Genomic DNA, 27,251 nt, shown 5'->3' with positions numbered 1-27,251 from the left:
TTGCTTGTTAGGTCTTCCGGTCAGTCGTGTACTCAACCCACACTCAGATCTTTCCACCTGACCGCCGCTTGAACAACAAGGAATCAAATTCTGATGGCCAATAGGCTCCCCAAAAGAGGCAGAGGTGAATGGCAATGGGTCTGTCCCATCGGATTCCCATATCCCATCTCTTTCTCCCCTTTGCTACCCTCTTACTTGTTACTGCTGCGCTCTTGCTGCACATTGGTTACAACGGTGAAGTTGCTTCTCACTGTTTGAAGGCTGGCCAGGACCTGGAGCAAGGAAGGAATTCAGGACATAAAATAATACGCAAAAGGCAACAGGTCCTACCTGATCCTGAATATAATCATAGAGTTGGAAGAGACCTCATGGGCCATCCAGTCCAACCCCCTGCCAAGAAGCAGGAATATTGCATTCAAAGCAACCCCGACAGATGGCCATCCAGCCTTTGTTTAAAAGCTTCCAAAGAAGGAGCCTCCACCACACTCCGGGGCAGAGAGTTCCACTGCTGAATGGCTCTCACAGTCAGGAAGTTCTTCCTCCTCTCTTGTAGTTTGAAGCCATTGTTCCGTGTCCTAGTCTCCAAGGAAGCAGAAAACAAGCTTGCTCCCTCCTCCCTGTGGCTTCCTCTCACATATTTATACATGGCTATCATATCTCCTCTCAGCCTTCTCTTCTTCAGGCTAAATATGCCCAGCTCCCTAAGCCGCTCCTCATAGGGCTTGTTCTCCAGGCCCTTGATCATTTTAGTCGCCCTCCTCTGGACACATTCCAGCTTGTCAATATCTCTCTTGAATTGTGGTGCCCAGAATTGGACACAATATTCCAGGTGTGGTCTAAACAAGGCGGAATAGATGGGGAACATGACTTCCCTAGATCTAGACACTATGCTCCTATTGATGTAGGCCAAAATCCCATTGTGAATACTTTCTTTGAGAATTAAGGACTTAAATATTTTGATTTCGGCATTCCAATATTATTTCCAAACACTGTTCAGCAGGTCATTGATGTAAGGCTAACTATATCTCATGTCATTCTTTTTCTCACTCGTGCCACTGCTTTGTCATAGCCTCAGATTTGGAAGAGATAATCCCAATCACTCCTCTGCTGTCCCATTAGATTTTACTGAAATCAGTGTGAAAATGCATTAATTATTTGATTCGCCTCATCACAAAACTATACATGATAGAGAAAAAATAAATACAGATCTGGATTCAGTGCAAAAAATCTATAAGAATGACCTAAAATTACATTTGATTAAAAATACTTGTTGGCTTGTGTTAATAGTATTAAAATGTATTATTATTATTATTATTATTATTATTATTATTATTATTTTGAAACACAAGATGAGTCCACAGCAGACAAGATCACTCTACTGGCTGTTGTATTGGATCACATGTTGGACACTTCCCAAGTGTCTAGGACTGTGTGATGCATCAGCAAATAATGCGTGCAGATCCCAATAAGGTGGCCTTCTGCAGCTGGCAGATGGTAATTTTGTCAGCACCAATTGTGTTTAAGTGCAGGCCAAGGTCTTTAGGCACTGCACCCAGTGTGCCGATCACCACTGGGACCACCTTTACTGGCTTGTACCAGAGTCTTTGCAGTTCGATCTTTAAATCCTCATATCGTGTCAGCTTTTTCAGTTGTTTCTCTTCGATCCTGCTGTCACCTGGGATTTCAACATGGACGATCCATACTTTGTTTTTTAACATGATCATGAGGTCAGGAGTCTTGTGCTCCAAAACTTTGTTAGTCTGAATTTGGAAGTCCCAAAGTAGTTTGATGTGTTCATTTTGTGTAACTTTCTCAGGCTTGTGATCCCTCCTCCTCCTCCTTATATTTATCCCTCGCTTTCTCTTCCCAAAGGGGACTCAAAGTGGTTATGTGTATTTGTGGTATTTTTACAGTGTTTACATATTTTAATTATTCTGTCACCCACCTCGAGTCATGAGGAGAGGCGGGTAAGAAAAAATATTATTATTATTATTATTATTATTATTATTAATAATAATAATAATAATGGGGTCACGGTGGTACAGCAGGTTAAATTGCTAAGCTGCAGAACTTGCTGACTGGCAGATCGGTGGTTCGATTCCACAGACAGAGTGAGATCCCGTTGTTAGCCCCAGCTTCTGCTAACCTAGGTAAAGGTAAAGGTTGTCCCCTGACATTAAGTCCAGTCATGTCTGACTCTGGGGTGTGGTGCTCATCTCCATTTCTAAGCCGAAGAGCCGGCGTTGTCCGTAGACACCTCCAAGGTCATGTGGCCAGCATGACTGCATGGAGCGCCGTTACCTTCCCACCTGAGTGGTACCTATTGATCTACTCACATTTGCATGTTTTCGAACTGCTAGGTTGGCAGAAGCTAGGGCTGACAGCGGAAGCTCACGCCGCTCCCCGGAATAGAACCTGCGACCTTCTGCTAACCTAGCAGTTCAAAAACATTCAGTAGATCAATAGATACTGCTTTGGCGGAAAGGTGATGGCACTCCACGCAGTCATGCTGGCTACATGACATTGGAGGCATCTATGGACAACACCAGCTCTTTGGCTTAGAAATGGAGATGAACACCAATCCCCAGTGTCAGACACGACTAGATTTAATGTCAAGGGAAAACCTTTACCTTTAATAATAATAATAATAAATATTGCCTTATCAGCTTCAATCATTAACTCAATCTTAGTGAGGCAGCCCCTGACTGATGCAAGCCCATTCTCGCCCACTTTATCTCTCAAAAGGTCCCCTACCTGTGCAAAGGGGGTCACAATCAGGTCCTCTCCATGCCTGAAAAGAAGGAAATAAAGCATGCTAGAGATACAGAAACTCGTGTGCATGTATGAAGATACTCTCCAACAGAAGAGTCAAACGTTTTTGCCCATTCAAGGTTGCTCAAATGGAGTTGGAGCTTTTCATGCGCAGGTGAGGAGCATTTGGTTCTGTTGTCATTAACGTGTGCCTCCCACCCCACAACAGAGCAGACTCCATGTGCTTACATTTCACTGGCCACAGAGGAATTACGGGACATGGCATTTGGGGAGACGTCATAGTCGCTGTCAGAACGGTAGAGGAACGATTCCCGGCGCTGTCCATGCAAAGCCGATCCCTGAACCACCAGCCCCAGGTTTGGGTTGGCCAAGGACTCCAGTGGGCTCCGGCCTGGAGCAAAGCCATTCTCAATGTCAAAGCTGTTGGGAGAGAAACAAGAGGAGAAAGAGAGGATATTAAGGGTTGTGTGATGGATGAAAAAAAATTCAAATCTTGTGGGTTTTTTCGGGCTATATGGCCATGTTCTAGAGGCATTTCTCCTGACGTTTCGCCTGCATCTATGGCAAGCATCCTCAGAGGTGAGGTCTGCTGGGAAAAAAGGGGTATAAACCCCTTTTTTCCCAGCTCCGGCAGACCTCACCTCTGAGGATGCTTGCCATAGATGCAGGCGAAACGTCAGGAGAAATGCCTCTAGAACATGGCCATATAGCCCGAAAAAACCCACAAGAACTGAGTGATTCCGGCCATGAAAGCCTTCGACAATACAAAAAATTCAAAGCCTATTGCAAAATTAGGGAGCACCGGCATTTTGTTTCTAAAGTCTTTCCAAAGTGTCGTTAGTGAAAATTTTGTGACTGTAACAAGAGTAACAAAATTTTGCATTGCGCAAATGGGGAAACTTCGGAGGCTCCTTTCTCCCTCATTTTTACAGCAATTGCGGTGAAACTTGTGTTGCACCCTAGTCCTGAGGCACCTCTTCACCCAGCACCGCACCAGAGGCCCATCGTACAAATATATAGAGTTTATTGAATAAAGAATAATAAAATTTATTATTTATTTATTTGGGGTTCTTTTACCCCGCCCTTCTCACCCCGAAGGGGACTCAGGGCAGCTTACAAAAGCAAAGGCACAATTTGATGCCTGCAGCACAGAACAATCAAAACACAAAGTTACATCAATTCACAGTTAACAACAATTCATGCATTATACCAATAAAATCAATAAAACCAATACAAACCCAATTCCTCCTTCTACATGGTCAGCGTTCCCTAACTCATAGTTCTAGTTTTCAGTTCCACTTCATCAATCCTGTTGGTCTTACTCGCCTGAATGTCTTATTTAATTGCCAGATTGCCCAAAGGCCTGGTCCCATAGCCACGTCTTCACCCTCCTCCTGAAGGAGAGGAGGGATGATGATGCTCTGATTTCCCCCAGGAGTGAGTTCCACAGGTGAAGGGCCACCACTGAGAAAGCCCTGCTCCTCGTCCCCACCAACCTCACTTGTGACAGTGGTGGGGTCGAGAGCATGGCCCCCCCCCAGATGATCTCAGACTCCGGGGTGGGACGTAGCGGGAGATACGTTCGGACAGATACACTGGACCGGAACCGTACAGGGTTTTGTAGGTCAAAACCAGAACCTTGAATTGTGCTCAGAACTGAACCGGCAGCCAGTGGAGCTGGCACAGCAGGGGGGTGGTATGCTCCCTGTATGTCGCTCTGGTGAGCAGATTGGCTGCCGCTCGTTGGACTAGTTGAAGTTTCCGAACGGTCTTCAAGGGCAACCCCACGTAGAGTGCGTTGCAGTAGTCTATTCAGGATGTAACAAGATGTAAACAAGATGTAAAAGGGGAAAGGGAGCTGATATCCAAAATTAGGATAGAAACAGCAATATACAAAAGCAGTCAGAGTTCAAGAAAGGTCCTTAAGAAATCCATGTAACATCACAGGAACTAGAAATCCAAGAACATAGAAATAACCCAAAGTAAAATACAGGAACATGAGCACAGGAAACTTAATCCAGGCCAAACTCTTCTAAGGTACATAGGCAAAGGCATGAACATGAAACAAGAATCTTGGCATTACAAGAACCAAAGACTTGAAAACTTGGCAACATGAACGGAAGACTGTTTCCACACAGCAAAGTTGTAGTCTCTGATTTGCTGAGAATCAAACACCTATTTATTGGGTTGTTGTAGGTTTTTTCGGGCTATATGGCCATGCAAAAAGAATCTGCGAACCCCACCTCCTCCAAGATGAACTGAACCACCTCAACTGGGCTCTCCAGGCCAATGGAGACTCCACCTCAGACATCAGAAGAGCTGCAAGACCAAGAACAAGCCACGAGAGTAAAGATGAAGATCCACCCAGAGGAAAAGTGTTCCTGCCATACATCAAGGGAACCACTGACCGCATAGGGAAGCTGATGAGGAAACACAACATACAAACAATCTACAAACCCACCAAGAAAATCCAACAAATGCTACGTTCAGCAAAGGACAAGAGGGATCCTCTCACCTCTGCAGGAGTCTACCGTATACCATGCAGCTGTGGACAAGTCTACATAGGGACCACCAAACGCAGCATTGCCCAAACACGAATCAAGGAACATGAAAGGCACTGCAGACTACTTCAACCAGAGAAGTCAGCCATAGCAGAGCACCTGATGAACCAGCCTGGACACAGCATATTATTTGAGAACACAGAAATGCTGGACCACTCCAACAACCACCATGTCAGACTACACAGAGAAGCCATTGAAATCCACAAGCATGTGGACAATTTCAACAGAAAGGAAGAGACCATGAAAATGAACAAAATCTGGCTACCAGTATTAAAAAAACTCTAAAATTACAACAGCAAAACAGCAGAAAGGAAACAACCAGGCACAGATTAACACCTCTCAACAAGAGATTTTCCCAGGTTCAGCCAGGCCTTCAAATGCTAATGAAGGTGTTCAGCTGAAACATTCACACCTAGCTCCAGCAGAGAAGAGCTCTTTGCCCCACCCCAGCCATTCCACAGATATATAAACCCATTGTCCTAATTCCAACAGACCTCACTACCTCTGAGGATGCTTGCCATAGATGCAGGCGAAACGTCAGGAGAAATGTCTCTAGAACATGGCCCTATAGCCCGAAAAAACCCACAAGAACCCTATATGGCCATGGTCTAGAGGCATTCTCTCCTGATGTTTCACCTGCATCTATGGCAAGCATCCTCAGAGGTAGTGAGGTCTGTTGGAACTAGGAAAAAGGGGTTTATATATCTGTGGAATGACCAGGGTGAGACAAAGGACTCTTGTCTGCTGGAGCTAGGTGTGAATGTTTCAACTGACCACCTTGATTAGCATATAATGGCCTGACAGTGCCTAGATATATAAACCACAGATATATAAACCCCTTTTCCTAGTTCCAACAGACCTCACTACCTCTGAGGATGTTTCTCATAGATGCAGGCGAAACGTCAGGAGAGAATGCCTCTTGACCATAGCCATATAGCCCAAAAAAACTTACAACAACCCAGTGATTCCAGCCATGAAAGCCTTCGACAATACATTGAACACCTATTTATTTATCATATCAGAAGCAAACCAGGGGTACAATTGTAATGTATTTAAAAAAACCACAAAGTTTAAAAACTTGACATTATACTAAATGTCCTTTGACCAGTCGAAATCGGCCCTTGTGCTTTGCTACTCTGCTGCTGAGTACACATGTCCAGTGTGGAACACATCTCACCACGCTAAAACAGTGGATGTGGCTCTGAATGAGACATGTTGCATTATCACAGGATGTCTATGCCCTACATCACAGGAGAAATTATACTCACTACCTCTGAGGATGCTTGCCATAGATGCAGGCGAAACGTCAGGAGAAATGCCTCTAGAACATGGCCCTATAGCCCGAAAAAACCCACAAGAACCTAGAAATTATACTGTTTAGCTGGTATTGTACCATCTGACATCTGCCGGGTAGTAGTAGCGTGGAATGAAAGGACTAAGACAGTGATATCTTCAAACTACAAGAGAGGAGATTCCATCTGAACATTAGGAAGAACTTCCTGACTGTGAGAGCCGTTCAGCAGTGGAACTCTCTGCCCCGGAGTGTGGTGGAGGCTCCTTCTTTGGAAGCTTTTAAACAGAGGCTGGATGGCCATTTGTCAGGGGTGATTTGAATGCAATATTCCTGCTTCTTGGCAGGGGGTTGGACTGGATGGCCCATGAGGTCTCTTCCAACTCTTTGATTCTATGATTCTATGATTCTATGATATCTCCGGCCCGTCCTCTGTTCAGATATCAGCCAGCATGCCAATGCCTTAAATCAAAAAATAGTGTTCTAAGATTTACAGAGATACTCACAGCAACAACTCAGCAAGCAAGAGTCCAAAAGTGGCAGGCTCAAACCCCGAATCTCAATCCATGGCTGATATCGAATGAGAGACTCTTTCGTCAGCACACTTTGGGCTGGGCGACTTTGAAGGCGCTGAACAGACTGCGCTCTGGTACCACGGGATGCCAAGCCAAAATGGCGCCACAAAGTGGTGTTCCCAGCATGCGAATATGGAGAAGAGCAAACCACAGACCACCTACTACAATGCCATCATACACAATGGAGGACCTTCTCACAGTGACACCAAGTGGTCAGCTTCTGGTCAAAGGACATTTAGTTTAATGCCAAGTTTTGAAACTTGTGTTTTTAAAATACATTACAACTGTACCCTTGATTTGCTTCTGAGACAATAAATAAACAAATAACTATCTGGATAACTTGCCAAAAAAGTCACTTGCCAACCGGCTTAGAAAGCATCTGAAAACATAACCCTTTGCGATCCTTTTTAAACGCCAAGATATCTCGACCCTACGCTTGAAGCCTACATCATGGGATGAACACTGTAGGTTGCCGTTTCTTAAGCGGGTGGCTCAGTAGTATTTAATGCATGTGATGAAGTGGTAGGAGAAATGGAAGGGGATGGACTGGACACTCCTTTGTGCTCTGATTGGGACTGAAGGGTTTTGAAGGCCAGTCTTTTCCTCCTCCTCCTCCTCCTCCTCCTCCTCCTCCTCCTCCTCCTCCTCCTCCTTTGGCACAGATACTGGAGGCGGTCACCTCCCTGCCGCTTGGCTCAGCTCCTCTTTCCATGATGCGGTGTGAGAAAGGAGCCTGGACCTCTCCAGGGAAGAGGCCTTGGAAGAAGGAGGCCGATGGCCAAGGACTGCAGGTGCTGCGGTCCCTCCTGGGAAATAAAAGGGAACAGATCTGGACGTGGAAGCGAAGCAGAGCCAGCCCTGGTTAGTCCTTGGAAGGTGCCAAATAGGCCTTGGAAGAAGAGGCCTTGGAAGAAGGAGGCCGATGGCCAAGGACTGCAGGAGCTGCGGGCCCTCCTGGGAAATAAAAGGGAACAGATCTGGACGTGGAAGCTAAGCAGAGCCTGATGAGTCCTTGGAAGGTGCTGAAGGCTGACCAAGCCTCCCCTGAGTCTGACTTATCTAAGAAAGAAAACTTTGAATGAATTCATGAGGCCACCATAACTCCATACACATACACAACAACCAATATACAGGTAGTCCCCAAGTTATAAACAAGGCATGTTCTTAGAATCATAGAATAATGAGTTAGTTAGTTAGGCGATCCCTCGTTGTCTGAGTAGGATTGTCTTCCAAGATCGGTGTACTGGTGGTGAGTCCATAGCTGACTGTGGAGCCCTATTCTTGATCTGCATCTTCTTCCGCAGTGAGGGCATTGGTTTCCAGGTGGAAGGCGGTCCCGGTTGGGGTTGGTTTGGCGCGCCTTCCTCTTGGCACGTTTCTCTCTTTCGCCCTCCATTTGTGACTCTTCAAATTCTACAGCACTGCTGGTCACAGCTGACCTCCAGCTGGAGCGCTCAAAGACCAGGGCTTCCCAGTTCTCAGTGTCTATGCCAGAGTTTTTAAGATTGGCTTTGAGCCCATCTTTAAATCTCTTTTCCAACCACATAGAATCATAGATTTTTGGAAGTTGCAGTTCACCTGCATCCAGAAATACTGTGACCCCCACCAACAATGGACGGGGACCTTACTTACTTACTTACTTAGGCGATCCCTCGTTGGACGAGTAAGATGGTCTTCCTTGATGACTATTTTTGTGGGTTTGTAGGTGGCTGTGGAGCCCTATTCTTGACCCGCATCTTCTCCCGCAGTGAAGGCATTGGTTTCCAGGTGGAAGGCGGTCCCGGTCGGGGTGGGCTTGACGCGCCTTCCTCCTGGGATGTTTCTCTCTTTCGCCCTTCACTCGTGCCGCCTCGAATTCTGCAGCACTGCTGGTCACAGCTGACCTCCAGCTGGAGCGCTCAAGGGCCAGGGCTTCCCAGTTCTCAGTGTCTATGCCAGAGTTTTTAAGGTTGTCTTTGAGCCCATCTTTCAATCTCTTTTCCTCTCCTCCAACATTCCGTTTTCCATTCTTAAGTTTGGAGTAGAACAACTGCTTTGGGAGACGGTGGTCAGGCATCCGGACAACGTGGCCGGTCCAGCGGAGTTGATGGCAGAGGACCATCGCTTCAATGCTGGTGGTCTTTGCTTCTTCCAGTACGCTGACGTTTGTCTGCTTGTCTTCCCTAGAGATTTGCAGGATTTTCTGGAGGCAGCGCTGATAGAATCGTTCCAGGAGTTGCATGTGACGTCTGTAGACAGTCCACGTTTCGCGGGCATATAGCAGGGTTGGGAGGACAATAGCTTTATAGACAAGCACCTTGGTATCCCTATGGATGTCCTGGTTCTCAAACACTCTCTGCTTCATTCGGGAAAATGCTGCACTCGCAGAGCTCAGGCGGTGTTGTATTTCGGTGTCGATGTTGACTTTGGTGGCACAGAGAACCAAATTTGCACATAGATGCCCCATGGCCCACTGAACATACTGCAGGATTTGGGGGGAATAGACCTTGATTTTTGGGAGTTGTAGTTCACCTGCATCCAGAGAGCACTGAACCCAGCCAATGTTGGATCTGGGCTAAACTTGGAACAAAGACCCAACGTGGCCAACTGTGAATACAGGCAGGGTTTGTTTTTGGGTTTTTTTTGGGGGGGGGGGGAGGTGATTGACCTTGGGATATGGGAGTTGTAGTTCAGCCTTATCCAGAGAGCCCTTTGAACCCCACCAATGATGCATCTGGACAGAGGCGGCCCTAGGTAATTTTCAATGGTAAGCAAACAGTATTTTGGTCCCCGTCCCCCCAACTAATCACTGATATATATTTTCTGTTCGTCATGGGAGTTCTGTGTGCCATATTTGGTTCAATTCCATCATTGGTGGAGTTAAGAATGCTCTTTGATTGTAGGTGAACTATACATCCCAGTAACTACAACTCGCATATGTCAAGGTCTATTTTCCCCCAAGAGCGCCTCAAGAGCGCCACTGGGCAAAATCAACTGTACTGCGAATGCTTACTTTGCGTAATGGGTTGAGCCACCCCTGCATCTGGACTACGCTTGGCACACAGACCCAATGTGGCCAACTTTGAATACTGGCAGGGTTTGGGGGTGACTGACCCACGATTTTGGGACCACTTTTACTGGCTTGTGCCAGGGTCTTTGCAGTTCGATCTTTAAATCCTCGTATAATGTCAGCTTTTCCAGTTGTTTCTCTTCAATCCTGCTGTCACCTGGGATTGCAACATCAACAATCCATACTTGGTTTTTTTTAACACAATCGTGAGGTCAGGAGTCTTGTGCTCCAAAACTCTGTCAGTCTGAATTCAGAAGTCCCTGAGTAGCTTGACATGTTCATTTTCTGTAACTTTATCAGGCTTGTGATCTCACCAGTTCTTTGTCACAGGCAGATGGTATTTATGGCACAACTTCTTCTTCTTCTTAATATTATTGAGGAAGTGTGGCTTTCTGTCGAGGGTGCTTTGATTGTGTTTTTTCTTGTCTGGCAGAAGGAGGTTGGACTAGATGGCCCAAGTGGCCTCTTCCAAGATTGAGGTGGCCCTTGGGGCTGAATGGGGACCCCAAAGTCAAGGGATGGTTTGGAGTGCCGTCTACTGAACCTCAGCATCTGCTGCCTGGGTCCACCTTCCTCTGATGGGCACCTACCTGATCTTCCTTGGGATGGAGCCAATGCAGGAATGCCTCCGGAAGTGGCACCGGGCACCGAGCAGCATCCTCTCCTGACCCACAAGGGAACAGCATGACGCTCCCAATCACCCCCTAACTCCCTCCTTCTTCGTCTTACTCAGGACCCGAACAATGGGTTCAGAATTCACGTCAGAGTCCGGACGGGTGGCATAAGAGGCCCATTGTCTCTGCTCCAAACTGGGGAAGGGGATGGAGTGGGCTTCAGGCAACTTTGCCGAGAGCCTTCCCGGATGAGGATGGACTGTTTGCATTTGGGTGGAGACACCAAGGACTGGAGGGATCCCCCCCCCCCCCCCAAGGAAAACATACACCCTTAAAATCCCACTCATTGTTGTTCGGCTTCTGGGTCATTTCCCCTCATGACACCAGAGTGGGACAAAGCTTCAATTGTGGGGCTGACGTCTTCCGGAAGAAGGGTTCTCTCTGCCGAATAGGGGCAAAACAAGCACAGAAAGGCCAGGCCCAGATCCAAAGCATGGGCAGCAGGCTCCCAAAAGAGGTTTCCTCCGATCCAATAAGGTATCCATTTGCTTCTTTAAGCCACCCTCTTGCTCCCAGCTGCTGAGTTTATGGTTTTTCCCCCACTTAGAACTCAGTGTCGAGCAGGCATGGGCAAACTTGAGCCCTCCAGGGTCAGAGAAGCAGATGGCAAAGACAAAAGAATGGCCTTTCTTGGGGAGTGTGCTTGCTCTAGCAATGTTTAACATTTACACAATTGATCAGCCACTGCCAGAAGGAATAGAGAGTTTCATCTATGCTGACGATCGTGCCATCACTGCTCAAGAAGGGAGCTTTGAAATGGTTGAAACGAAGCTTTCCAAAGCTTTAGGTGCTCTCACTGCCTATGACAGGGTAAACCAGCTGATTCCTAGAAACAGATCCTCTGCAGAGGCCAGTAGCCACAGATGCAGGCAGAACGTCAGGAGGAGTGAATGCTGCTAGAACACATTGGCGATACAGCCCAGAAGCCACACAACACACTAGTGGATTCGGCCGTGAAAAGTCTTCGACAATACATAATCAAAGAGACTTTACTGCCAGGATCAAAAGGAGTCCAGTGTCTAGATTGAGGGAAATTATGGTGCCTCTCTCTTCTGCTTTGGTTAGATCAGTATTTCTCAACCTTCCCAATGCTGCAACCCCATAATAAAGTTCCTCATGTTGTGGTGACCCCCAACCTTAACATTATTTTCATTTCTACTTCATAACTGTAACTGTAATTTTATGGAGCCCCCGGTGGCACAGTGGGTTAAACCCCTGTGCTGGCAGGACTGAAGACCGACAGGTCGCAGGTTCAAATCCAGGGAGAGGCGGATGAGCTCCCTCTATCGGCTCCAGCTCCTCATGCAGGGACATGAGAGAAGCCTCCCACAAGGATGATAAAAACATCAAATCATCTGGGCGTCCCCTGGGCAACGTCCTTGCAGACGGCCAATTCTCTCATACCAGAAGCGACTTGCAGTTTCTCAAGTCGCTCCTGACACGACCAAACTGTAATTTTGCTACTATTATGAGTCATCATGTAAATATCCGATATGCAGGATGGATTTTCATTCACTGGACCAAATTCGACACAAATACCCGATACGCCCACATTTGAATACTGGTGAGGTTGGGGGGGGGGGGATTAATTTTGTCATTTGAAGGTTGTAGTTGCTGGAATTTATAGTTCCCCTATAATCAAAGAGCATTCTGAACTCCACCAGCAATGGAACTGAACCAAACTTGGCGCACAGAACTCCCATGACCAACAGAAAATACTGGATGGGTTTGGTGAGCATTGACCTTGAGTTTGGGAGTTGCAGTTCACCTATATCCAGAGAGCGCTATGGACTCAAACAATGATGGATCTGGACCAAACTTGGCAAAAATATTCAATATTCCCCAATGTGAACACTGGTGGAGTTTTGGAGAAACAGACATTTGGGAGTTGTAGTTGCTGGGATTTATAGTTCACCTACAATCAAAGAGCATTCTGAACCCCAACAATGATAGAATTGGGCCAATCTTCCCACACAGAATCCCCATGACAATGATGGATCTGGACCAAACTTGGCACAAATATTCAATATTCCCAAATGTGAACACTGGTGGAGTTTTGGAGAAACAGACCCTGACATTTGGGAATTGTAGTTGCTGGGATTTATAGTTCACCTACTATCAAAGAGCATTCTGAACCCCACCAATGATAGAATTGGGCCAAACTTCCCACACAGAATCCCCATGACCAACAGAAAATACTGTGTTTTCTGATGGTCTTTGGTGACCCTTTTGACACCCCCTTGCAACCCCCCAGAAGTCCCGACCCCCAGGTTGAGAAACACTGCTTTAGGTACTCTTATTGCATATTACAGGGAAAATCTGTTGATTCCTAATCCATCTATGAAACAATTGGAAAAGTGGGACAACGGAAGAGCAATTGGGACTGTTCCCAGCCAAATCAGGACACGCAAAATATAGACCCAGGAATCATGCATCCCTTTGGAAGTAGATGCAACTCCCATCAGTCTAAGGTTAAGGGTGCAACCATACAAACAGATATGATTGGGCTTCGATGTAAATGGGGGATGAAAAATACTCTGTCCCACACTGTTTGCTTTAATAGTTCCTGACCTCATGGATTGGAGGCTGGGGAGCCTTGTTTGGAGTTTGTCTCACTCCTATAAATAGATGCTGACCCGACTGGCAGGGGGGCAGGTCAGAGAAGGGAGCAAAAGTAAGTGCAAATGTTCAAAATAATAATACTCGATCGATACACGTAATAAAAGAGAAACTATGTATGTGTGTGGCTGGAGTGTTCACTTCCACAGGCTCCCACTTCCACAAACAGCTATAACTTCCACCGCTCAAGAAACAACAATGGCCCTCCCTCCAATGACATCACCGGAAACATGTTCAAGAGCCCTGCCAATGTCCTCCACAAACACCATACTGTCCACCACCACCAAGTGAAGGCGTTTATATGTGTTTCCTCCACCACAGACATCCCAGTGTTTCTTACTCTCACCATTGGTGTGGAAATTACATGATCCCGCCTACTACATCTCCCTTAACCCTTTCCTATTCTTTTCTATGGCACACAGCAAACAGAGGGTTTAATCAGCGACTGAACATACAAGAGAGGTTTGGGGAGAATTCATCATGATTTATAGGACTTGTAGGTACTGGGATGTATAGTTCATCTGCAATCAATGAGCACTCTGAACTCGACCAAAGATGGAATTGGACCAAACTTGGCACACAGAGCCCCCAGGATCAGCAAAAAATCCTGGAGGTCTTTGGAGGAAAATCACCTTGAATTAGGGGAGTTGTAGTTCACCTACATCCAGAGTGCACTGTGAACCCAAACAACGATGGATCTGGACCAAACTTGGCACACAGACCCAATATGCTGAAATTTGATTCCTGGAGGGGTTTAGGGGGAACTGACCTTTCTTCCTGGGAATTGTAGTTCACCCACAAGCAAAGAAATGGTGACCTCCACCGATGATGGACCTGGACCAAATTTGGCACACAAACCCCCCATGACTAACTCAACCTACTTGAAGGGTTTAAGGGAACTGATTCATCAAATGGGAGTTGTAATTTACCCTACAGCCAGAGAGCACACTGAACCCCACCGCTAATGCATCTAGAGCAGAGGTTCTCAACCTTCCTAATGCCGCAACCCCTTAACATAGTTCCTCATGTTGTGGTGACCCCCAACCATAACCCTAACATTATGAATCGCCATATAAATAATGATCTGCAGGATGTATTTTCATTCACTGGAGCAAATTTGGCACAAATACCCGGTATGCCCAAATTTGAATACTGGTGGGGTTGGCGGGGGGATTGATTTTGCCATTTGGGAGTTGTAGTTGCTGGGATTTATAGTTAACATGTAAACAAAGAGCATTCTGAACCCCACCAACAATGGAACTGAACCAAAGTTGGCACACAGAACTCCCATGACCCACAGAAAATACTGGAAGGGTTTGGTGGGCATTGACCTTGAGTTTGGGAGTTGAAGTTCACCTATATCCAGAGAGCACTCTAGACTCCAATAATGATGGATCTGGACCAAACTTGGAACGGATACTCCATATGCCCAAATGTGAACACTGGTGGGGTTTTGGGAAAATAGACCTTGAGATTTGGGAGTTGTACTTGCTGGGATTTATAGTTCACCTACAATCAAGGAGCATTTTGAACCCCAACAATGATAGAATTGGGCCAAACTTCCCACACAGAGACCCCCATGACCAACAGAAAATACTATGTTTTCTGATGGTCTTTGGTGACCCCTCTGACACCCCTTCACGACCCCTCCAGGGGTCCCGACCCCCAGGTTGAGAAACACTGATCTAGAGCAAAGTTGTCCAACATAACAAACTAAGTACTGAAGGAGTTTCTCGGGGTTAACCTGGCATGATGTGAGTTGTAGCTCATCCACAACCTTAAGCATTTTGTACAATTAAAACACTGACTTTTTCAAATAACATGGGCAATGCCAAGTACTGAAGTTAGTACAATATTAACTCAATACACAATATATATCTAATCCGAGAGATATGACAAAATACTCCCCATAGTCCCCCTCAATGGCATCTCTTACCAAAGCGTGTGGGCCACGGTGAACCTCCGCTTGCTCCGGATGTTGGGATTTATCTGCATTTTCCTAAAGGGGTGAAGGGTTCAAGGAGGAAGGAGACAGAGGAAGCATGGCCAGGCTCCCCAAATGTGAAGGTCAGGGACGATGGGCAGAGTTGCGGTCAGAGGTCTGGCCATGGCCACAGCCGCACAGGCCTTGTCCTACGGGAGGACTGCACAAAAGTCCCTCTTTGCTGATATTCCAGGATGACCGCAGTCCCAACAGGGCCTGTTTGGGGTTTGGAGTCCCGGCCCTGAGCAAGAGACGTGCCGAGCAACATGACGTCCCAGCTGCTGCTGCTCCCAAGACGTTCCTGCCGCTGGGTCCAGCCCAGTTGGGAAACTAAACAAATGGCCTGGCTCCAACCCAACAGAGAGCCATCACACGGGCCAACTTTCCCTCACCGGCTGTGGTGGAGAAAAGCAGGACTAGAGTCACAGGATCATAGAGGTGGAAGAGACCACATGGGCCATCTAGTCCAACCCCCTGCATGCAGGAAAAGCACAATTAAAGTATCCCTGACAGATGGCCATCCAGCCTCCATTTAAAAGCTTCCAAGGAAGGAGCTTCCACCACAATCTGAGGCAGAGAGTTCCACTATTGAACAGCTCATACAGTGACAACGTTCTTACTCGTTTTCAGATGGAATCTCATTTCCTGTCATTTGAATGAATAAAGATGTTGAACGGAACTGGGGAAGACCCCCTTCATTCCAAGACACAAATGTTGTGGCGTAATGTAAAATAAACCATGTGTAGTTCACATTTGATCAGCCCACGTACTGCCTTGCCAGAGAAAGAAAATATGCCATGCAGATGAACAATGAAGAACAAGTAGTTTACTCTTCGTAAATTAGAACAACAAATTTAGAATCATGTGATCAGTTACATCGACTCCTTTTATGAGAGATTTAAAATGGTCTTTCTTTGTCCATGTGGATAAACTCCTTCAGCAGTTCATGAAGCAAGAGCACACTCCAAATTCTGTCTCTCTCTGCTTCTCGCTTCATCTCTCTGTGCATCCGCATAGCTCAAGCCTGAACAAAATGTAACTGCAATCAAAAGTCCCAGGCTCAGCCTGCTCCCTGGGCATTGCCCGACCAATCAGCTTCATGCATCTTATTTTACAGTTGACACACACGCACTCATAATAAATTCACACACACATCATAATAAATTGTGGCAAGTTCTTGGTGGTATGGGGATACCAAATCACCTTATCTGTCTCCTGAGGAATCTGTATAACAACCAAGTAACAACAGTAAGAACTGACCATGGAAGATCAGACTGGTTCAAGATTGGGAAAAGCATACGGCGTACTCTCACTCAACCTATTCAACTTGTATGCAGAACACATCATGCGATGTGCGGGGCTTGACGAATCCAAGGCTGGAGTTAAAATTGCTGGAAGAAACATTAACAACCTTAGATATGCAGATGATACCACTTTGATGGCCGAAAGTGAGGAGGAGCTAAGGAGCCTTCTAACCAAGGTGAAAGAAGAAAGTGCAAAAGCTGGGTTGCAGTTAAACATTAAAAAAATCCAAGATCATGACAACACGACTGATTGATAACTGGCAAATAGAGGGAGAAAAAATGGAGGCAGTGACAGACTTTGTATTTCTAAGTGCAAAGATTATTGCAGATGCAGACTGCAGCCAGGAAATCAGAAGATGTTTACTTTTTGGGAGGAGAGCAATGACCAATCTCGATAAAATAGTGAAGAGTAGAGACGTCACACTGGCAACGAAGATCCGCATAGTCAAAGCCATGGTATTCCCCATAGTCACCTATGGATGCAGGGGCGGCTCGTCCATTACGCGAAGTAAGCGGTCGCAGAACACTTTTTTTTGCCAGGGGTGCAGAGGCGCCTCTGTAAATGCCCCTCGACCGCCACTTCTCCCAATGGCTGAGGAGAAAGTCAGGAGAAGAGGTGACTTTTAGTGCACACGCCGGGGTCTTCAGGCACGCCTCCGGACCCAAAGTGGGCCAGGCAAGGGAGCAAGTGCGGCAAGTGTAGTTACTGAGATGTATAGTTCATCTACAATCAAAGAGCATTCTGAACTCCACCAATGATGGAATTGAACCAAATATGGCACACAGAACTCCCACGACCAAGAGAAAATATATATCAATGATTGGTTGGGGGGGGGGGGCGCCAAAATACTGTTTGCATACCGTTGAAAATTACCTAGGGCCGCCTCTGTATGGATGTGAGAGCTGGACCATAAGAAAGGCTGAGCGAAGGAAGAGAGACGCTTTTGAACTGTGGTGTTGGAGGAAAATTCTGAGAGTGCCTTGGACCGCGAGAAGATCCAACCACTCCATAATTCAGGAAATAAAGCCCATTGGAAGGAAGGATATTAGAGGCAAAGATGAAGTACTTTGGCCATATCATGAGAAGATAGGAAAGCTTAGAGAAGACAATGATGCTAGGGAAAATGGAAGGAAAAAGGAAGAGGTGCCGACCAGGGCAAGATGGATGGATGGTATCCTTGAAGTGACTGGCTTGACTTTGAAGGAGCTGGGGGTGGTGACGGCCGACAGGGAGCTCTGGCATGGGCTGGTCCATAAGGCCATGAAGAGTCGGAAGTGACTGAACGAATAAACAACAACACCACACACACACTCACTAATTCCTTGCATGCTCCAACAAACGTGTCTTCCAAAGGCATGCTCAACAGGGGCAGAGGCGGCCCTAGGTAATTTTCAACGGTAAGCAAACAGTATTTTATATATTTATTAGGCTTGGGTAACCACGGAAACATTTGGTTCTAAACTCATTTTGTTTTTAGGGGGCCCTTGCGTTTCGTTTTTTTTAATAATTCCGAAATTTTCCTTTAAAAAATTTCGAAATTTACGAAATTTCGTAAAATTACGAATCAATTCGTTAATGGCGGACGAGATTGCGCAATATGCTAAAAAAACCTCCAAATGGGACAGGAAGAACTTCTGAAGTTTCCCTCTCCCTCTGTTGTTGACTGTCGGTGTGATAAAACAAACAACAACTATAAAACTTGCACCAGACATGCGAAAATAATTACGAAATAATTACGAAACAATTACGAAATAATGACGAAATAAATTGGAAAAATTGTTTCGAATCTTAATTACTCCTCACACTATTCCTGCATGGCTCAATATTGGATCGTAAGCTAATTTAAATACGAATTAATAACGAATTTATTTATTATTTATTATTTACAGTTCTTATATTCCGCCCTTCTCACCCCGCAGGGGACTCAGGGCGGATTACAGTAAACACATATATGGCAAACATTCAATGCCAGTTTGACAAACAACGTTTAACAGACAAATACACCGAGGCTATTTAACTTTTTTTCTGGCGCCAGGGGAGCTGCTGCTTTTCATCGTCCATCAACGACACCGATGAAGTTCTTCCACATTCCACATTCCCCGGAGTCTTTTTTCTTTATGGCTTCATAAATTAGTTAAATTTAGCCTCCCACACAAGATGGTACCTTATTTTCCTACTTGGCAGATGCAACTGTCTTTTGGGTTGCAAAGGTCGACAACGGGCTACACAATGGCTGGACACCCACTCCAGCCCGGGCTGGCTTCGAACTCATGACCTTTTGGTCAGAGTGATCTTAATGCAGCTGACACTCAGCCAGCTGCGCCACAATCCCGTTAATTACGAAATTAACGAACGAAACTGCCCAAGCCTAATATTTATATATTTTCAGTTCGTCATGGGAGTTCTGTGTGCCATATTTGGTTCAATTCCATCATTAGTGGAGTTCAGAATGCTCTTTGATTGTAGGTGAACTATACATCCCAGTAACTACAACTCGCATATGTCAAGGTCTATTTTCCCCCAAGAGCACCTCAAGAGTGCCCCTGGGCAAAATCAACTATACTGCGAATGCTTACTTTGCGTAATGGGTTGAGCCGTCTCTGAACAGGGGCGACCTACAACATTGATGGGTCGTAACCAAATGAAGTTGGAGCAAGTCAACTACAGGGATGAGTCCTCTAAAGCGGGACAGAGTCAAAGCCTGGCTTTGGCAGTCAGCAACTGTGGCCTTCGAAGCCCTTACGCAAATGTAAACACTCTCTTCTGACCTTTAGCTGATATCCAGGGATTATCTGCAAAGGCCTACCCGTTCCTCTTTGGGGACAAAGAGGGCAATGCTGCCACAGGCAAGGGAGGGGATCCAGGGAACAGCCTGTGTGTGTTTTATGTCATTTGATCCAGGCAATGGCCTTCTCATTCCCAGGCCCATCTGGTGCAGCAGGAAAAAAAACAGCTCTTTCTAGAAATGTAATTCATGGTTCTACTCACTGCAATGCCAAAGACCAGATAAGTGGTGTTCACTGGTTTCTGGGAAGCTATATGTGCTCTGGATTATAACAGAGATCTCTAAAAGTACCAGGAAGCATCCCTACGTTCGATGGATGACTTCGTATTGCAGTTGCCCTATTACACCTTCAAGTCGTTTCAGACTTTTGACATCCAACAAACCTATCATCAAGTTTGATCATTCAGATTTCTTCAGTCTTTCATCCAGTCAAGGAAGCCAGTCGCTGCCCTGAGTTGGCAGGAGAAACGTAGGACATAAATCCAAGAAATCAATAAACTATTTTTCTTTCAAATCTTCTATTGGGGATGTATTCCATCCTAGGCAGGCATATTCAGCAGCTGAGTAGCAAAGCGCAAGGGAAGATGTCTGGTCCATGCCTTGGTCACCTCCAGATTGGACTACTGTAATGCGCTCTACGTGGGGCTGCCCTTGAAAACGGCTTGGAAATTCCAACTGGTCCAACGATTGGCGGCCAGGTTGTTAACTGGTGCTCCTTACAGAGAGAGGTCAACCCTCCTGTTTAAGGAGTTCCATTGGCTGCCGTTCATCTTTCGGTCCCAATTCAAGGTGCAGGTGCTCACCTACAAAGCCCTAAACGGTTTGGGACCCGCCTACCTGCGTGACCGCATCTCTGTGTATGAACCCACACGATCCCTTCGATCATCTGGAGAGGCCCTGCTCACGATCCCACCTGCGTCGCAAGCGCGTTTGGTGGGGACGAGGGACAGGGCCTTCTCTATGGTGGCCCCTCGACTCTGGAACTCTCTCCCCAAGGACATTAGACAAGCCCCAACGTTGGCAGTCTTTAGGAAGAGCCTGAAGACTTGGCTGTTCCAGTGTGCCTTCGCAGAATAGGAAACTCCTGGCACCATGTCCCAACTGCACTTTGTTAGAGATTTAGGATTGTCTGCACATTGCACCTACCTCCAAAACCTCTACATTTCACCTGTCATGTCCAGCACTTTTAAATTTTGTTCATTACATTGGTCCGGCCTTATGTTTTAAATGCGTCATGGTGTCATTGTTTTTAGTGTTTATTTTTGCTTGATGTTTATTGTTTGCTTTATGAGTTTTATTGCTGTGTTGTTATGTTGTTGTTTTGTTGGCAGCCTTGGCCTTTGTAAGCTGCATCGAGACCTTCGGGAGATGTTAGCGGGGTATAAATAAAGTTAATAATAATAATAATAATGTCTTCACTGTGCCTAGTTGTGATCCCCAGGTTGTGCCAGTCAGCTTTCGTATGATATTGTTTGTAGCACCCACTTTTTGCTTGGTATTCAAGCAATGCTTCTTATAAGTCAGAGCACAGCCAAGAGTGATTCCCAGGTATTTTGGTGTGCTGCAATGCTCCAGTGGGATTCCTTCCCAAGTGATCCTCAGAGCTTGAGGTGCTTGTCTGTTCTTAAGGTTAAAAACACATGTCTGTGTTTTAGATGGATTAGGAATCAGCTGGTTTTCCCTGTAAGAGTAAGAGCACCTAAAGCTTCGGAAAGCTTCTGTTCAACCATTTCAAAGCTCCCTGCTTGAGTGGTGATGGCACTATCATCAGCATAGATGAAACTCACTGTCCCTTCTGGCAGTAGCTGATCATTTGTAGAAATGTTAAACATGGATGGAGCAAGCATGCTCCCCTGAGGCAGGCCATTCTTCTGTTTCCGCCATCTGCTTCTCTGGCCCTTGAACTCAACAAAAAAGCTCCTGGTTAGTAGCAGATTTCCTATGAGGTGGGTGAGGTGGCAGTCCTTTGTGATATACATTTTTCTCAGGAGAAGGTGATGATTTACAGTATCATAAGTTGCTGACAAGTCTATGAAGACAGTGCCTGTAATCTGCTGTCTTCCAAAATCATCTACTATGTGCTGAGTCAGGTTCAACTTTTACACAAATGATCAGCCACTACCAGAAGGGACAGAGAGTTTCATCTATGCTGACGATTGTGCCATCACCACTCAAGCACAGAACTTTGAAATGGTGGAGCAGAAGCTCTCCAAAGCTTTAGGTGCTCTTTCTTCCTATTACAGCAAGAACCAGCTGATTCCTAATCCATCTAAAATGCAGACGTGTGCTTTTCATCTTAAGAACAGACAGGCATCTCGAGCTCTGAGGATGACCCGGGAAAGAATCCTACTGGAGCATTGCAGCACACCCAAATACCTGGGAGTCACTCTGGACCATGCTCTGACTTACAAGAAGCACTGCATGACTCGCAAACATAAAGTGGGTGCTAGAAACAATATCATTTAAAAGCTGACGGGCACAACCTAGGGATCACAACCAGACACAGTGAAGACACCTGCCCTTGCGCTTTGCTACTCTGCTGCTGAATACGCATGCCCAGTGTGGAATATATCTCACCACATTAAAGCAGTGGATGTGGCTCTTAATGAGACATGCCACATTATCACAGGATTTCTATACCCAACATTGCTGGAAAAATTGTACTGTTTGGTCAGTTTTGCACCACCTGACATCCGCCTAGGACGTAGCCAGCAATGAAAGGAACAAGGCATTGACATCTCCAGCCCATCCTCTGTTCAGATACCAGCCAGCATGCCAATGACTTAAATCAAGAAACAGCTTCCTAAAATCTATAGAGATACTTGCAGTCCAAAAGTGGAAGGCGAAAACTCAGAACCTCAATCGGTGGCTGAGACCGGATAAGAAACAACCCCTTGGCACACAGAGGACTGGGAGACTTGGAAGGCGCTGAACAGACGAGATACAGAGCCAAATGGGACTCAAAGTGGAATTCATGACATGCGAGTATGGAGAAAAGCAAACCACAGACCACTTACTACAATGCAGCCTGAGCCCTGCCAAATGCACAATGGAGCGCCTTCTCACAGCGACACCAGAGGCACTCCAAGTGGCCCACTTTTGGTCAAAGAGAATCTAGCATGATGCCAAGTTTTTAACTTTGTGTGTGGTTTTTCTACACATTGTAACTATATTCTCAACTAGCTGTCCCCTGCCACGCGTTGCTGTGGCCCAGTCTGTGCATATGTATTTTGTGTGTGTGTATGTATATATGTGTGTATACGTGTAAATATGTTGTTTTGCGCATGCATTGTAATGTATTTTGCTTTTTTAGTCTCGTCTGCTGTGTTTTTCAGTGTTTTTATGAGTGATGGTCACTTGTTGCTGGCCTGATATATGTATTTTGTCCAAATTTGGTGTCTATTTGTCCAGTGTTTTTTGATTTATGTGAATCATAAATACACAGACAGTATTTTATTTATTTTTATAGGATGTCTTTAGCAGTGTTTCTATACTTTTTTTAAAGACACAACCCCTTAATGCAGTTCCTCATGTTGTGGTGACCCCCAACTAGGCATGTAGCTGGGGAAGGGAGGGGGGAGGGGGCTTGAGGGGCTTCACCCCCCTCCCCGAAATTCTCATGGTGGTTCGCGAAAAGGCCTTACTGGTGCATTATTTAAACTGTTATGTTTATTCATATCACCATACTCAATATATCCATACTCAATATATCCCATATCCATGGGGGTATTGGGGCAATGATACAAAAGGTTTGCTAGGCTAGACCCTCTTTCACTCAGACTCAACCCCCCCCTCGAAACTCAGTCCCCCCCCAACCCCCCCTGAAAAAAATTCAGCTCCCCCCCCCCCCCACGAAACGAAATCCTGGCTACGGGCCTGCCCCCAACCATAATAATATTTTCATTGCTCCTTCATAACTGTAATTTTGCTACTGTTCTGAATCATCATGTAAATATCTGATATGAAAGGTGTATTTATGTTGAAAGTCTTCGACAATACATTGTATTTATGTTGCTATAAATTGAACATAATTAAAGCATACTGATTAATCACAAAAACAATAAGTTTGGGGAGTATGGACACCAAATGATGGGGTTTGGAGTACTTTCAACTGATTCAGCTCAGACTTCCACAGACCACTAAGACCCCCACGAATGACAGATCTGAACCAAACTTGGCACACAGAACCTTCATGACCAGCAGAAAATACTGGAGAGGTTTGGGAGGAATTCACAGTAATAGGATCTTAGTGTTGCAAGAGACCTCCAAGGGCCATCCAGTCCAACCTCCCTCTGCCATAAGGGAAAAACACAATCCAAGCACTCCAAACAGATGGCCATTTAGACTCTCCTTAATAATAATAATAATAATAATAATAATAATAATAATAATAATAACAATAACAATAATAATACCTTTCTTCCTCCCTTCCTCCCTTCCTCCCTCCCTCCTTTCTCTCCCTTCCTTCCTTCCTTCCTTCCTTCCTTCCTTCCTTCCTTCCTTCTTTCCTTCCTTTCCCATCCCTGCCTCCTTTGCTTCCTCTTTCTTTCCTTCTACCTTTCCTTCCATTCCTATCCTTCTCTTCACCAGTCCTTTTCTTCCTGTCTTCTCTCCTTTCTTTCCCTTCCTTCCTCCTTTCCTTCTGTGGCAGTTTGTAAGGGGTTTGTAAGGGGTCATTTGGGCCTCAAGGAGCCTCTACGGCAGTGTTTCTCAACCTGGGGGTCGGGACCCCCGAGGGGGTCGCGAGAGAGTTTCAGGGGGGTCGCCAAAGACCATCAGAAAACACACATTTCTGATGGTCTTAGGAACCCTTTTCGCAGAGAAGGCAGAATATCTCTCTGCCTGTCCTTCTCTTTCTTTTTGGTGTTGGTGAACTACAACTCCCAGAATTCAAAAACAGCCCTTCCCCGACCCCACTAGTAATCAATGTTGGCCATGTAGGTAGTATGTCGAGTTTAGTACAGATCCCTTATGGGGTGGATTCAGAATGCTCTTTGATTGTAGATTAACTATAAATCCCAGCAACTTCAACTCCCAAATACCAAGGTCTATTTTTCCCAAACTTTGCGCGTATTGAGTATTCATGCCAAGTTTGGTCCAGATCCATTAATGTTTGAGTCCACAGTGCTCTCTGGAGGTAGGTGAACTACAACTCTAAAACTGAAATCAATGCCCACCAAACCCTTCCAATATCTTCTCTTGGTCATAGGAGTTTTGTGTGCCAAATTTGGTTCAGTTCCATAGATGGCGGAGTTCTCTTTGATTGTAGTTTAACTATAAATCTCAGCAACTACAACTCCCAAATGACAAAATCATCCCCCCAGCCCCACCAGTATTGAAATTTGGGCATATCATTGACCAAATTTGGTCCAGTGAATGAAAATACATCCTGCACGTCAGATATTTACATTACAATTCATAACAGGAGCAAAATTACAGTTATGAAGTAGCATTGAAAATAATGTGATGGTTGGGGGTCACCACAACACGAGGAACTGTATTAAGGGGTCCCAGCATTAGGAAGGTTGAGAAACACTGCTCTATGGTGACTGCCGGGGCTTGCTTTGTCACGCTCTCCTCCCTCTCTCCTTCCTTCCTTCCCTCTTTCCTTTCCTCAGGAGTCTGCCTTCCTGCTTGGGAAGGGACTCCATGGCGAGGCAGCCCCTTTCCTCTTTCGATGGTTGGTGCCTCAGTCTTTTCGCCCGCGTTGGGGAGAGGGCCTTTTGCGCATGCTCAGTTAGGTACTTTTTTGGGGGAGATATTAAAGTTATTTCCCCTTCCTTTTAAAAGATTTTTTTGTTTGGAAGACATAGATCGGATTACAATGTGTTTTGCTGCCAAATTTGGTGCCAATTCGTCCAGGGGTTTTTGAGTTCTGTGAATACCACAAACGAACATTGCATTTTTATTTATCTAGATTTGTTTCTGAGATGATAAATAAATATATTGTTGAAGGCTTTCATGGCTGGAATCACTAGGTTCTTGTGGGTTTTTTTCGGGCTATAGGGCATTTCTCCTGACGTTTCGCCTGCATCTATGGCAAGCATCCTCAGAAAGGCACTGCAGACTACTTCAACCAGAGAAGTCAGCCATAGCAGAGCAACTGATGAACCGGCCTGGACACAGCATATTATTTGAGAACACAGAAATGCTGGACCACACCAACAACCACCATGTCAGACTACACAGAGAAGCCATTGAAATCCACAAGCATGTGGACAATTTCAACAGAAAGGAAGAGACCATGAAAATGAACAAAATCTGGCTACCAGTATTAAAAAACTCTAAAATTACAACAGCAAAACAGCAGAGAGGAAACAACCAGGCACATCTTAACACCTCTCAACAAAAGATTTTCCCAGGCTCAGCCAGGCCTTCCAAGTGCTAATGAAGGTGGTCAGTTGAAACATTCACACCTAGCTCCAGCAGAGAAGAGCTCTTTGCCCCACCCCAGCCATTCCACAGATATATAAACCCATTGTCCTAATTCCAACAGACCTCACTACCTCTGAGAATGCTTGCCATAGATGCAGGCGAAATGTCAGGAGAAATGCCTCTAGAACATGGCCCTATAGCCCGAAAAAACCCACAAGAACCTGATAAATAAATACATTCTATTGGGGATGTCTCTCCTAACATCTCAGCCTTGTTGTTTTAATGGGTTTCCACCAGATGGTGGCAGCTGAGCATCACATTCTTGGTGATGGCTTTCGTGTGCCTATATTTGCCAGCCTTGAGCCCATTTGCAGGCCTTTGGGAGACTGAGCTGTTTGCCCGAGGGCCACAGTCCCAAGCAGAAACAAGGGAGAACTCACACAGGAAGCCAAAACCAATGGGTCTAAGTCAGGCTGCTCAAAACGCAGCTGAAAGAAGGCCTTTTCTGGCTTTGGAAACCTAAAACAATCCAGGGAGAATCCACCACCTGTTTGAAAGGCAAATTCGGCGCTCTTCTTTCATCCATCCTGCTCAGTCGCTGCCCTTGCAAATTGAATTAGCCCAGGACAAGGAAGCTGCCCACAGCTGAGACCGGACTCATAGGCTTTAATTGGGTTACAAGATGGTCTATTTATTCTCTTGCTTGCAAGTCTCCTTCTTTGTAAGCTGTCCTAAAGAGTTTGGAGTAAAAACTCTCCAAAGCTCACTACTGCTGTAACTTCTGGGAGCTCAATGGACAAATAATATGATTTGGCTACTGAGTAATATTCCTCTCTCAACTGCGCCTGAAGCAGAGAGGTAAATGACTTCTGTCTTGTCTTCTTGCGTCTCAACTTCAGGGATTCTTCGATGAAACCGATTATCTGGATCCCCCGCAGTCTGGTTTTGGGCCTGGTCGTGGAACGGAGACTGCTTTGGACACCTTGGTGGATGACCTGCGCAGAGAGCTAGACATGGGGAGTGTGTCCTTGCTTTGTTCCCTTGGACATGTCAGAAACTTTTGATACCATCAACCATGGTCTCCTTCTGGATTAGCTCTCCGGAATGGGTCTTGGGGGCATTGCACTGCAGTGGCTCCACTCCTTCCTGGAGGATTGTACCCAGTTGGAGAACCTGGGGGACGCCTGCTTGGACCACCAGCCATTAGCTTGTGGTGTCCCACATGGCTCTATTCCAGCATTTCTCAACCTGGGGGTTGGGA

At 45.8% G+C, this 27,251-nt stretch overlaps 1 protein-coding gene across 1 annotated transcript in view; it reads right to left on the bottom strand.

Moving 5' to 3' along the window:
- PDE4C (phosphodiesterase 4C) overlaps positions 1 to 27,251 on the bottom strand; it is a 110,008-nt gene that overhangs the window by 34,859 nt on the left and 47,898 nt on the right. The window contains exons 2-4 of the mRNA XM_067473518.1: positions 3,001 to 3,192; positions 2,755 to 2,791; positions 217 to 272 (exon numbers count right to left, since the gene is read on the bottom strand). Coding sequence (XP_067329619.1) covers positions 217 to 272; positions 2,755 to 2,791; positions 3,001 to 3,192 — 285 coding nt within the window. The remainder of the gene's footprint in view (positions 1 to 216; positions 273 to 2,754; positions 2,792 to 3,000; positions 3,193 to 27,251) is intronic.

Source organism: Anolis sagrei, chromosome X (assembly GCF_037176765.1).
Source record: "Anolis sagrei isolate rAnoSag1 chromosome X, rAnoSag1.mat, whole genome shotgun sequence".
Classification (NCBI taxonomy): domain Eukaryota; kingdom Metazoa; phylum Chordata; class Lepidosauria; order Squamata; family Dactyloidae; genus Anolis; species Anolis sagrei.
The sequence above is the reverse complement of the archived record's forward strand: the minus strand, read 5'-3'. Positions and strand labels throughout refer to the sequence as shown.